Below are 13,481 nucleotides of genomic sequence, written 5' to 3' on the forward strand. Positions count from 1 at the left end.
GATTAACTACAGCGCACAATAATATGTTTAACTACAGACAACTTTTAAATGCTAATATCCTCCCCAGACATCTCAAAGAATTTTTTAATGTCATAGAATGGATGATCTGACAGCCTGCTGTACCACTTAATTTTTTAAAAAATTATTGGCAGTTTATTGAACATTTTGAGTGGGTTAACTTTGTGGGAATTTCCTGTTCTTGCTAATCTGTGACGCGGTATGTCTAAATTACTCTTAGCCCTGGTGATGTGTTCATGTATTTCCCCTCTGGCAATAAATTCTGAAATATACACATAGATGTATAAATTTATAATTGTGAGTATTCTGAGTCTGGATAAAAGAGGACAACAGTGCTCCCTAAGACCTCTTTTACATATTATGTGTAAGACCTTTTTTTTGTAATTTCAAGATGTTCTTGATTTGAGGGGAGTGCCCCCATATAACCAGACAATATGAAATATGTGACTGGAATAGCCCAAAGTATATCACCCGAAGGTACTCTAAGCTCACTACCTCCCTTAGTTTCAAGATAAGGTATGCCACCCAAGATATTTTTTCACATACGTGATTGACATGTTCCACCCAATAGAGTTTAGAGTCAATATGAATACCTAAGAGTTTTACCAACTTATTGCCTACTTCATTCAATGTTCGCATTAAAGGTTGTTGGGCTTTATCAGGATTGCACAGGAGCTTATTGGCTGCAAACCAGTCCAGAGCCTTATCAAGTGTTTCTTCTGTTAGTTTATTCAGATCTGGAATGTTCTTATGTGTGGTAAGTAGTGTTGTATCATCAGCATAACACACAACAGGATGGGCTATGTTTTTAGGTAAATCATTAATAGCTAAAATGAAAAAGAAGGGTCCAAGGATAGACCCTTGTGGTACACCTGTGCTGATTTCCATTACGCAAGAGTTTACATTTCTGACTGAAACGAATTGTTTTCGGTTACTTAAATTAGAATTTATCACCCCATAAACTCTAGTGTTCCCAGTAGTACGTCAACAGGAATGCAATCAAAAGCTTTGCTTAGGTCTCATAATACCAGTGATACCATGTTATTGTTTTCAAAAGCTGTTAAGGTTTGGTCAGTGATTTCCAAGATGACCCCTGTTGTGTTTTTCCCTTTGCAAAAACCAAACTGATTGCTACATAGGATATTGTGTTTTTCAAAGAAGCTGCCTATTTGTGTGTGTATCAGTGCCTTAAATATCTTTGAGAATATTAGAACAACGGAGACTGGTCTGTAGCTTTGGGGAAGAAGATTGTCCCCTTTTTTAAAAACTAGAACCACTTTTGATACTTTAAGTGCATCTGGAAAAACTCCAAATTCTACACATTTATTAAATATAAAAGCTAATGGTTTGGTGATTGAGTGTATTGTCTTTTTAATTATGTTATTTGATAACCAATAACAGTCCATACTTTTGGAACCTGAAAATTTGGATACAGCTTTAATATCATCAGCAGGTGTGACAAGTTAACAGGCAGTGGTGTTCCAACTAGGTACATTGCAGGTGAATTTGTTGCTTTAATACTGTTACTTATTTCTTTAACTGAGTTTGAAAAGTATGGATTTAATTCCTCAGGTTCAAGCAGAGCTGTTTCTGTACATTTTGGTGTATTCTCTTGTTTTATTATCTACCATGCTGCCTCACATTTATTGGAAGCCCTTCCTATATAGTTTCCCACTGCTTGCTTTTTTTGCCAGAAGAAGTTTAGCTTTGTAGTATTTTTTGCATTTCGAACATGACCTATGAAAGTTCACGCTCTGTTCCGCTCCTTGGTTAGCAGCTTGCTTATGCATCTGGACAGCATATACTTATTTCCTCTAATTTCTGCTAGCTCTTCTGCAAACCAGTTCAGACTTTTCTTTATCATTTCCCTTGGATATCTAATTTTTTTTACTGTTGAACAAGAATACCATAAATCTGTGTACTTTTTAAAGAAGTTATCAAAGGTAATTTCAGCTTCCCTTGTTCCAGATTGACAATTATATATAAAGTCCCAATCTGCACTTCCTAATCTATCATCAAACATACTTATGTATTCTGCCTTTTGTCCTCGTACCATTACTACTTTAGGTTCTTCCGTTTTAAATGGCTGCCTCTTACAGAGTAAGGATCTGCAAGTCCACTTCCTGCAAGTCTGACTGTAAAATCTTCCCTATGGAAATTCACAACAATATTGTCTATGCTGGTATTTTTACATGTGGCATGGTTATTTGTACAACAGAGGTCTAATGATCTTAGCATATTCAAAAATGTCCTAGTAACTGGCCTCTGTGTGTTTACTATTTCTATGTTGAAATCACCACATATAGCAATTCTTGTGTTACTCTTCAATATCTTTTTATCTATTAATTCACATTTTTCAATAAACAAATGCACATCACCATCTGGCAACGTATATAGACAAACTACCACTATATTTTCATTCATTACTTTTACACAACTAAACTCCTCATCTAGTTCTGAGCAGTACATAGATACATCAATTCTGGAAAACTTTATTCCTTCTTTGACAAAACTTCCAGCACCACCATTCTTTCTCTGTTTTCTACATATCATGTCTCCCACAACATACCGTTGGGGAACAAACATGTTTACTTGTTCTTGGGTTAACCAGTGCTCAGATACACATATAACATCTACATGCTCAGTGTTACATAAATGTTCTAATTCTAAAATCTTATTTCTAATACAATGGATGTTAACTTGTAGAAAAGTAAGCAGTTTGTCTCTGTCTGTATTCCTCTGAGAGCAATTAGACTCTATACTTGAAGTTTTAGGTTCAGTTAGCGTCTTTAATCTTGATACACTGTGATCATCTGTGCTATTATAGTCACATACCTGTTCATCCACTCGATGACTCACTTTGTTACCTGCTTTCTTCTGTGAAACCACTGCTGATCCCACCAAAACTCCTGGTCCCTTGGTTCTGGTTTCTTTCTTCGGGTTACTTCCGTATTCCACCTGTTGGTATTCTCATTCCTTGAGCTTGAGTTGCTATTCTTCTTTTTGCAAGTAGTTCTCTCTTCTTATATGGTGCCTTCTTTCCTGCCATACCGTGGTTGCTGTCAGCTGTACTTTCCAAGTTAATAGTTGTGTTGTGACCAAGTGATGTTTGTAACATGTTGTCAAAATATATGTTAGAATCACTCTCCAATGTTTCATTCATGAGTGGTATGTCGCTCTGGGAGATGCATGACATTGTCTCGTAAATGGTAAACATTGTGTGGTCAAGGTTATTCTGCTGTAGAGCATCGATATCATTTGTCAAACCTGCGACACTCATCTCTGATCTACTTAAACTTTCTGCAGAAGGCATGCATGGCACCTGAACTTCAATGGTTCGATTGCGCAATTCTATGCCATCGTGGCTGATTGCGTTTTCACTATTGTTATCAACAATGGACATATAATTTTCTGTCGTGCTATAAGAAAATGCAAAAAATTAGATTTTTAAAAAAGTGTTAAACATTTATATGCTAATTATTACACTTGATAATTGTAATATATGTGTGAATGCCTGTTTTGTGTCTATTATGATGTGTAAACTATTGAATTGTGATTCTTTATGTTTTACTGACAATATGTACCACATTAAAAAATTTCTTTACATTTTTCGCTTATAAAATTCAAGGAAAGGAATAATAAGGAAAAAGTTTCTATCTACATCAAAAGAGGTGCTACCAAGCGTAACCATGCAAGAAACTTACTGTAGATGTCCTACCTTTGCTGTGCCAAACAAAACTGCTTACTAATGAAAATTTTACATAACCTGCATCCAATTCTTATTACTTTCCAAAATTTCTTCTCAATTTTTGCCTTTTTGCTTTACTTGCTCCCCATTGTGATGCATGCAAACAGAAAACACAGACAATTAGTTTTTATGTTTCATAATAATGTCATAGAATTTTCTTGCTGTAACAATAGTTAACAAACCCTACTCACAACCGGTGCCCTGAGGTCCTGGCACACAGGTCGACATTTGTGTAGGAATTTAAAAAAAAAATACGTAAATGTACATATATGCATATGATGATACATTTGAAAGGAGAATACAATTGTGTTATTAGAAACGTTCTGTGCTTGTACGAATTTTTAGGCTATCGGACTTCTTCTCTTACATTTGAATTGTAGATGCAAACAAGGGACTCCAAGTACACCAGTGCGAGTCATAATTAAGAAAATCTTACTTGCTTGGTTTCACTTTGTTTGAATAAAAAATACTTAATGTGGTATCAAATTTCTTCTTCTTTTGAAACATGTATGATACAAAACTCCATAGCACGTCATACATAAAAGAAAGTGTGAGTAACAAAAACATGTACAAAAAAACGAATGATGATTTTTTTTCCCTTGCCAATGTTTATGGTTGATTGGTGTTTAATTTTTTGTTTTTGATAAATTTGAATTTTATGATATCCTGCGGGTCTTTCATCATGTACCTACACATCTTCTACAGTCTAGATTGCTTGTAATCCCTGCAAGAAGTCCCATCTGAGAATAACATCACTACTACATATTACTAAAATGACAAATTCAATGGACTGTGTACTGTCATTGGTAGTTACTCTTGCAATTCATGTTTCTGTCAGCTGGATGTATTTCCCATTTGTGACCTTTGCACAGTCGCTTTCATTTCATGGAACGGTGTTGTTTAGCTGGTGATGATACCCATTCAGAATTAGAGAAAAAGAAGCCCATGTCAACTAGCACCTGAACTGTTTGGCTGTTGGTGATGATGTCAGTGAGAATTTATGTTATGCTTGTAACTGTCATCCATTGAGGATATTCCTCTATGATGGCCTCGTGTCCATAGATGGTCACCTCACTTCCTTTTCCTCAATTTGGCAGCTAGGTGTGTAGTCAGTACCTCTGTATGGGAATTGGGAATGGCTACTGCATGTTGGGGAGCAACCTCATCCAGGCTACAGTGATAAGCTTCAGGCCACAGGTCAGCTATAATCATCAGCAGATGACTGGTGTCAATAGGACTGTTGTGATGATTGACTTTTGTCCTCTATCCTCCAAATGTCTGTTCTTTTGCAGAGTACTGGTTGGATTCTGTATTTTAGTTTGATACATCTCTTCCTCAACATTCTCTATTACCTCATGATGTAAAGGGTCAACATATCGACATTCAAGGCTGCTATCTCTTATGTACTTGGTTTGACAGTTCTGGCTTCCATACATTTGTATCATGTGTATTCTGCAACTCCTTTCATCACATTTGAGATTTTTATCACTTTTGTCATGGGGATTCATGATGTGGCATAGGGCCATAGTGTTCTACATGTACAACTGTGTTGTTCTCCTGTGATGTTGGGCTTTGTTCTTCAGTTGTTCTTCCACTAAGCAGACTTGCTGCTGATTATGGCCAAACATTTTCTTCAGTTCAGCCTGGAATTTGACCCAGCTATTAATCTTCTATTCACTGTTCTCACACCACTGCTGGGCTCTGCCATCCAAATAAAAGTACACCAGAGATCTAAAGCACACCAGCCAGTGTTACTAACTACTACACCACAATGATGATATCATAGCTGGTGGTAATATCGCTATACATTGGAGTTGTTAGTCTTTTGTTTATCTGTTTATTGTATCCACTGCAACATGACTGTAATAATATATAAGCATTCATTGTAGATTTGTGTTGTTGCTCTGCTATGTCTAACAAAAGTAGTGTTAAATGAATAGTTATTTTAACTAGAATTTCAGCCCTGTACTCTTTCTCATGATATACACATAACATCAGCTACCTAATGTGCCATTTGAATTAAGCCTTTTATTTCTTAACTGTTGAGCATAAATGAGCAGACACCTTATAAATATTCATCAATTTAGGATAAATTTCTGTTATCAAAAACCATTCAACACAACAAAGTTTGTGAAGATATAGTATACCACTTTATCCGTTTCAGTCTAAGAAACCCAATATGATCAATATGAAATGAAACATGTAAACAAAGCTACTCCATAACTGGAGTTAACACATTAACTATGTTATTGTACAGTATGTTCAAGTTTAACAAAAACAAAGTGTCGTTGATGTCTACACCATCTCTGTATCAGACCAAAAAATTTTCTGCTTCTCTTTATGATTAGGTAAATAGCAAATCATATAGAGTGGCATTCAGTGGTAAAATGCTAAAAATTAATCACAGCAGAAGAAATCTCAATGACATAGAAAAAAATGGATAAAAATGGAAGAAATAATAATCCAATAATCTTTGGAATAAGAGCAACACCTCAGTTGGTGAAGAAGAAGGCAAAATGTTAGGGGAAGTACAGTAGCAGACTTATAAGGTAACTTGTAAGCTTTGAAACTAGTGAGATATTGAAAATCCAGGTAGAGATATTATAGGAAAAAAATTAAAAGTTTCATAGTTATCAAGATAGAGATAAACAAATTGACACAAAAAGTGATAGTATTAGAGAGACTGTAACAAAATTTTTGTTTTGGCATTGTGGGGGGGGGGGGGGGGGGGGGGTTACTGGAATAAAACAAAAATAATGTTTGTTGTTATACTTGCATTACAATGACATCAAGAACGTGTGATCATGGGGCTATCACTCTGGCCTCCACCACTCAAAGATAACTTTGAGACAAATACATATGTTTACTGCTAGAACAGTTTCCAAACTTTACAATTTAGAGATTAGTTCTGCAGTGACGTATAAAGTTTGGTTCATTGCTTATACATATCTTGGCGTGTAACTCAGAGTAATCTGCTTCCTGCTGCTGCTGCTGCTGAAGACATTGTCCCGGTCCATTTCATCTGCAAACTGGATCTGGTTACATGATTTCCATGAAATAATCCAGGTACCAAGTCATTTTATAGTGGTTTATTAGTGACAAGCTGCACGATTTGTTCTTGGTGGGTGCACTCCACATAACAAGCGACATAGTCACAAAACCGTAGTACAACAATTAGATTATTACACTGACACGTGACACAGTGGTTGCGTCTGTGAACCGTCTCCAGCTGAGCTTTTCTGAGCCTTCTGCTCCCCCTATTTATATGTTCTTAACAAGGAAGGTAACAAAATTAGAGTGCAAATTTATAAATTTAACAATTAAAAGTTCAAAGTTATTATGAATAACTATACACAAAACCTTTTGCATTTTATGCCCAAACTGGCGTATACAGTATAAAAGATTTTTACATAAGATATACATCACATTATACAAAATAGTGAAAAACAGAAATGCCAACGTAATTTTTCTTAAATATGGCTTCATTAGTGAATGCAAAATAATGCTAGCATATACTGGACAAACATAACATCCAAGTAAACAAATGCAATAATAAATTTTATGAAATTTAATGTATTACATGAAATCACTTATTAGATACAATTGGAATCATGAAACTTTCAATGAATTGCCTCTTCAGAGAGTATTTCATTACGGTATCGAAAAAGGAATGTAAAACAAGGGATTGTTTTATTTCAAGACCAAGAAGGAAAAAACATGTGAGTAAATAAATCCATGTTAGTAAAATCCTATGGTACATTTTCACACCTTGCAGAACAGGTGTGACACTGTTCTCATCATCCTTTACATTTATGGTAGTTCTTCAACATGTTTCTAGTTTCTTCATATAAGGAGGCAACCACATTTTTTATCTAATTGGTTCCTGTTTGCTCAGTTGGAATAATTAGTATGTGGTTACAATTAAATTATTTTGCAACAGTTAATGGATGCAGTGAGTCACAGACAAGCACATAGAGAAAGAACACCACACATATTTTCAGCTTTCGGACAAAGTCCTTCTTCAGAAGTAGAGCTATCACATATTCACACAATAACAACACATGGCTGTTGTCTCACACATGGCTAGTGTCTTTGGACATTTAAGACCCAGGCTTTAGTGCCCAGAGACAGTGACAATATGCTTGTGACTTGTGTGAATGTGTAAGAGTTCTACTTCTGAAGAAGGACTTTGCCTGACTGCTGAAAATATGTCTAATATTGTTGTTTTTTGTGCGTGTCTATGACTCAATACCTCCTCTATGTGGTGAGTATCCTGGACTCTCCATTGTTTGAATTAGATTGCAGCTGTTTTTGTGTGGTTTACCATCTCTAATGATCTTACTATTGACAGAGCATTAAAAATTCCAACCAACAGTGCTTCATATTTTTGATGGGTCATAAGAAACAGACAGTTCTTGACAAGTAAATATATGTGCCATTCTCTGAAATTGTCATATGCTTTTATGACATTGGTGAGCGGAATGAATAATTTGTGATCTTGTTAATCTACAAGCAATTATATTCGTGCCACTTTATTGCCAGTTCTCATTCATTTGGGCGACCTTTGTTAGTCTCAAGGCATGATTTTAATGAAAAAGGCTATTTATGAAGTCAATACTTAACAAACAGTCCATTACTTTAAGGAATCATAGATTTAAATGTGGTGAATGTTGCATTTATGATTATTTCTTACTTATGTCTTCTGTGTTACCCATAGTGGCCAGAAACACCATTGGGGCCATAGTATCACAAATGCTGGTGTCATTAACTTAACCACCTTCTTTTCTCTTGGAATAGGGGTGCCCTTGATGGAAAACTTTATTACATGGATACAGCCACAGTATCTAAGAGTGTTAAAATGGAAAACGGAGAATGTTTAGTCAGACTGGGAGAAACAGTAAATGTTGAAATAGTGCTTGTCAATAATGACAAGATGTTGTGCACTGTTACTGATGTAAGTCTGTTAATACCTACGACTGAAATTCAATTGAGTTACTGCTTACCATCATGTATAGTACCAGGTAAGTACACTAAATGTTAAGAAATACATGTAGCTTTTATCAGAATTTTTTTTATTTTTTATTTTTATTTCTTTAAGCATAAACAGCTTCCCTATCTTTGTCTTTTCTCTACCAGTTTGTTTGTGAGTGTACTTGTTTGGGTGTGTGTTCCAGAATTGGGGGGAGGGGGGGGGGGGGTGGGCTATAGATGGAATTGGGTGATATGTAAGCATGGGATGCGTAGAGCAATTTCAATGTTTTGTTACATTTTTGATTTGCTATCTGGAAAAATATGGTGCTGGGTAAGACACCCCTAGTAACCTCAAGGGTTGTGGTAATTATATGAAGGGGGCAGGGGGGTTTGTTTATATATAAAGAAAATTTAAAGGAGAGTTGTATATAAAGAAAATTCAACAGAAACTATATTAGCATCAAATCCATTGTTTTATTTGCTAGGTTAATTGCTGACAACCTAATATCATTTAACCTATAAGGGTGGTTGTGACATTAAGAAATTGTAACATGTAAGGCACACCTCTGAAGGACTTGGAGCAATTTCTTCCTCATACATGTGTGACATACTATTTAGGAAAAAGATGTTGTGACAGTTACATTGTATTGTACCCCTAATTGTGGAGCTGAGTTTGGGAAAATGATGATGTGTGGAAATATCTGTAGAAAGCTTGGAGAAATTTCAACCAAATTTGATGTGTATATGACTTAGGGCCTGGAAAAAACATACTCTTGCTGTAAGACATCCTGAGTATCCTTACAGGTGAAATGTGGCAGTGCATGGAGTGATATGTGAACAGGATTCTGGAAATCAGGAAAGATAAGGGAATTTCAAACATGTCAAGGAAATTTGATGAAAAAACAACATTGGAAAAATCTCATTTTTGTCTCAGTAGATGAAATGGTTTGTTTACTGAGATGTCATGCTGCATCACTGGCTGGGTGCAGCTGATTATGTGGACTGCTTCCCTACTCCCTCGTTCCTACTGCTTCTCCCCTTCCTACTACTCCTTTCAGCTTGCATTCAGTGCCACCACCACTTCTTACGACTAGCCCACCAGCTGCCAACAAGAGGCAGGGAGGCATGAGAAGTGGCTTGTTTGGATCTGATTCTCAGAGACTGTAGATGCATCAATCAGAGATGGTGGTCATGTGTACCTGAGCTGTGTCTGAGTGAGTGTGTGAATGTGTGTGTGCTCTCATTTTCTGACAAAGGCTATAGCCGAAAATTTAGTTGTAGAGTGTTATTGTCTTTTCTGTGTGTCTGTCTGTGGCTCAGCAAATACCTTCATGGTGAGTTGTTACGTATTATTATTGATCCTCAGAGTATTCGCACAAGTTACCTGTTGCATGGATTGATCACTGTGGTCTCATTTCTTCAACATGATGTCTGTGACTTGTGATTAGCTGGGCTCATAAGTGGATTTCTGTGATGAGTCAAAATCGCAGGCCATTTCTGTGGGTATCTCTAACTGATCGGACCTGCCGATCTGAAGCCTGTTATTTCCCACTAATGTGCAGGCCCTGCCCATTAGATCCAGTCTCATCGATCTGCCCACAGATTGGATCTGTCTGCGTGTGGTGTAATGTGGCAGATTTTCATGGTTTATCTATGGACCCAGAACTGCGGTGCTACTCGGCAGGCCAGAGGCCATGGGTGATGGATTTCAGGAATTTTGACTGTGCCACCACAAGTACGTTATGCAGTGTGGCATTTTATAAACATTTCATTTATTCCATTACATTTTTGCACTTCGAAAGAAGTTTATATATTAGAAAGTATGGACGATAAGAAGAAGAAAATTTTGGCAGCTGCTGGTGGTCTGTATGCTATGTACTCATATATTTCTCAAAAGAAAAATCATAATTCTAAAAAGAAAAATCACACAATACCTGTAAAATAATTGACATAACACAATGGTTAATGACTGTAACCAACAACCAGAAACATAGTAGAAACAACATGTTATTGGCGGTCACTGATAGTGTTGATTTACACAACTCTTCCCCACCTTGTACACTTTTTTCAAGAGCATATTTTTCTTGGGGTTATTTCTGAAATTAGTGAAGGTATTTTAAATCTGTATTGTGACTCCAAGGAAAAGCATATTTTTGTCAGCAAATGTGTTTCGTTTTATTGAAATAAAATAACATCAATGATCTTAATGAAACACATGTACCACTTGGCTTGCTTTCTCTATCTAAAATCAATTTGTTACGAAAGATGTTGATGTTAGTACATAAGATTTTTGCTCACATCAAGAAACACCATCTGCTTCAAGCTTTTTTAGATATTTCCTCATTTGGCTCTATTTTTTCTTGTACTGCAGCTGCAAAGACTGATTTAAAATACCTTCAGTTATTATAAAGTGGCTGCGGACAATATTGTCACACAAACAAAGAATTTTTTTCTGAAACGTCATTTCAAATTTTGTAGCTTAGCTTTTGTAACATCGCAGTCGGAATACTGTCCAGAAATTTTTCAACCATCTCTTTGTAAGCCCTATATTTTACATTCTTGTTTATGTAATGTTCAAGCATCAATTTTCACAAACAAGTTATTTCATGGCACCATTGTATGTTTTTCGATATGGTCGTTGCTCCAGCCCCTTCATTATATTTGTAACAATATGAGATTTTCACTCTGCAGTGGAGTGTGCACTGATATGGAACTTCCTGGCAGATTAAAACTGTGTGCCAGACCAAGACTCAAACTCAGGACCACTGCCTTTCGTGGTCAAGCGCACTACCAATGGAAACACCCAGGCACAACTCATGATCCGTCCTCACAGTTTCAATTTTGCCGGTACCTTGTCTCCTAACTTCCAAAATTCACAGAAGCTCTTCGGTGAACCTTGTAGAACTTGTACTCCTGGAAGAAAGGATATTGCGGAGACATGGCTTAGTCACATCTTGGGGGGTGTTTCCAGAATGAGATTTTCACTCTGCAGTGGAGTGTTCACTGATATGAAACTTCCCGGCAGATTGAAACTGTGTTCTGGACTGAGACTTGAACTCGGGACCTGAAGGAACTAAAACTTGCCGTTTCTTGAAAACCACTCACTCAGAATTGGGCAATTATGAGTAACAACTACATTTCTCTTGTTTTTTTTCCCAATTTACTTCCTTTTGCAAAACAAAGTGGAGTTTGCATGATATAACACTTATCACATAGAAAAATACTCAAATATTTCATTTTCCAAAATCTCGTTTCGATAACGTGGACCATTTATGAGGCATGAGGGATGCTGTGAATATTTTATTCTCGCATTCTGTGCATACAGTTTCAAGGTTGGGCCTCCACAAACACACAGGCAGGGGCTGCAGGTATCAAAGAATCTGTGGCTCATTGGGAAAATCCTTTTTTGTGTGGCATCTTGCTTTCAGGGACACACCAGATTTGATTGGTGCAGGACTATTGTTCTAGTAGTATATCATGGTGAAACCAAGCAAGGTAAAATTCAATGCTGAATGACTGGAGGTTTGATGGTGTTAGAATTCCAGGTGTATTGCACAGTATGCAACAAGTCTTTTGCTCTCAGCAACATGGGGAAGATGGCCGTAATCAGCCATGTGGAAGGAGCTAAGCACTCCATGACAGTCTAGGTGATCAAGAAGACAGCGGACACTCTTCTTTTTCATCAGTCCTCAGTATGTGAAGTGCTACGACTGTTAAGTGATGCATAGACTCTTAAATACTGCTCAACATCTTACTGACCTTATCGGGATTTTATTTTCAATGATTGCATTGTTTTTCTACCCTGCCATTTTGGTAATGCATTAAACCATTAAAAGAGTGTTCCAATATTGCTTTTAAACATAAGTAAGGAGAACAGGAACATCAGGTGAGCTGGGAAACCTTGCCAACAGAGTGGAACTCAAAAGTGACTAAAAAATTTTGTCATTTTCGACATACACTTGTGCAGCTTGATGTAACTTAACCTTTTCTAATGTCAGGTTTTGTCGTTGATTATGGAAACTTGCCACTGGTTTTTCATTGAAGAGGGAGGATCAGCAGGGTACGCCTTGCTGCCCTGCTTTCCCTATGTTTCTGTTCTTCTTGCTTCTTCTTTAGTAGAGGAGGTTGATTCTTTTAATCCCTTCTCCATTGCGCATGGGTTCTGAAACAAGACATACACATCTATTGATAATCACTGTTCTTCCCCTGACAGTACATACCTGCCAGTTCTCCTGATTTATACGGGAGACTCCGAATTTTCAGCTTTTACTCCCGCCTCCTGATTATTCAATTATTTCTCCCAATTTTTAGCTAATGATCATCAAACCTAAGATGGTTGCTTTGAAAAGACATCATTTTAGTTTTTGGCCAATTGTGGAAAGTCCTTTGCTTTTTAGTCTTTTTAATCGATTTAGTTCTCAGAGTTTGTAGAAATGTGGAATTTGCGCCCAACATGTTGTAGATTGTACTTTTTCCTCTTTCTTGCGCGTTTTGTAGAATGTATACTCATAGGCAGTTTGTGTGTTGTCACTGTGCCAGTGCTGCCAAGTTAGTGATTTTCCCAATAAATTTAGTGGTTTTTAGTACCTGTCTAGTGGCTAGTGGTAATTATGGTAGATTTTAAACATATTAGGTTGGTTGTATGGTAAAATTGCTTTTAAGAATCACTTGATTCATTCAACATACAGAAAATATCACTATTTAATTTATTAATGTCTACCAGCTCTTGAATTTGTATCACCTA

General features: G+C 36.7%; 1 protein-coding gene across 1 annotated transcript in view; it reads left to right on the forward strand.

Annotated features, from left to right (window-relative positions):
• LOC124622442 (putative helicase MOV-10) overlaps nucleotides 1–13,481 on the forward strand; it is a 447,321-nt gene that overhangs the window by 103,471 nt on the left and 330,369 nt on the right. Inside the window, exon 4 of the mRNA XM_047148140.1 lies at nucleotides 8,564–8,787. Within this exon, the coding sequence (XP_047004096.1) occupies nucleotides 8,564–8,787 (224 nt within the window). The remainder of the gene's footprint in view (nucleotides 1–8,563; nucleotides 8,788–13,481) is intronic.

Source organism: Schistocerca americana, chromosome 7 (genome assembly GCF_021461395.2).
Source record: "Schistocerca americana isolate TAMUIC-IGC-003095 chromosome 7, iqSchAmer2.1, whole genome shotgun sequence".
Classification (NCBI taxonomy): domain Eukaryota; kingdom Metazoa; phylum Arthropoda; class Insecta; order Orthoptera; family Acrididae; genus Schistocerca; species Schistocerca americana.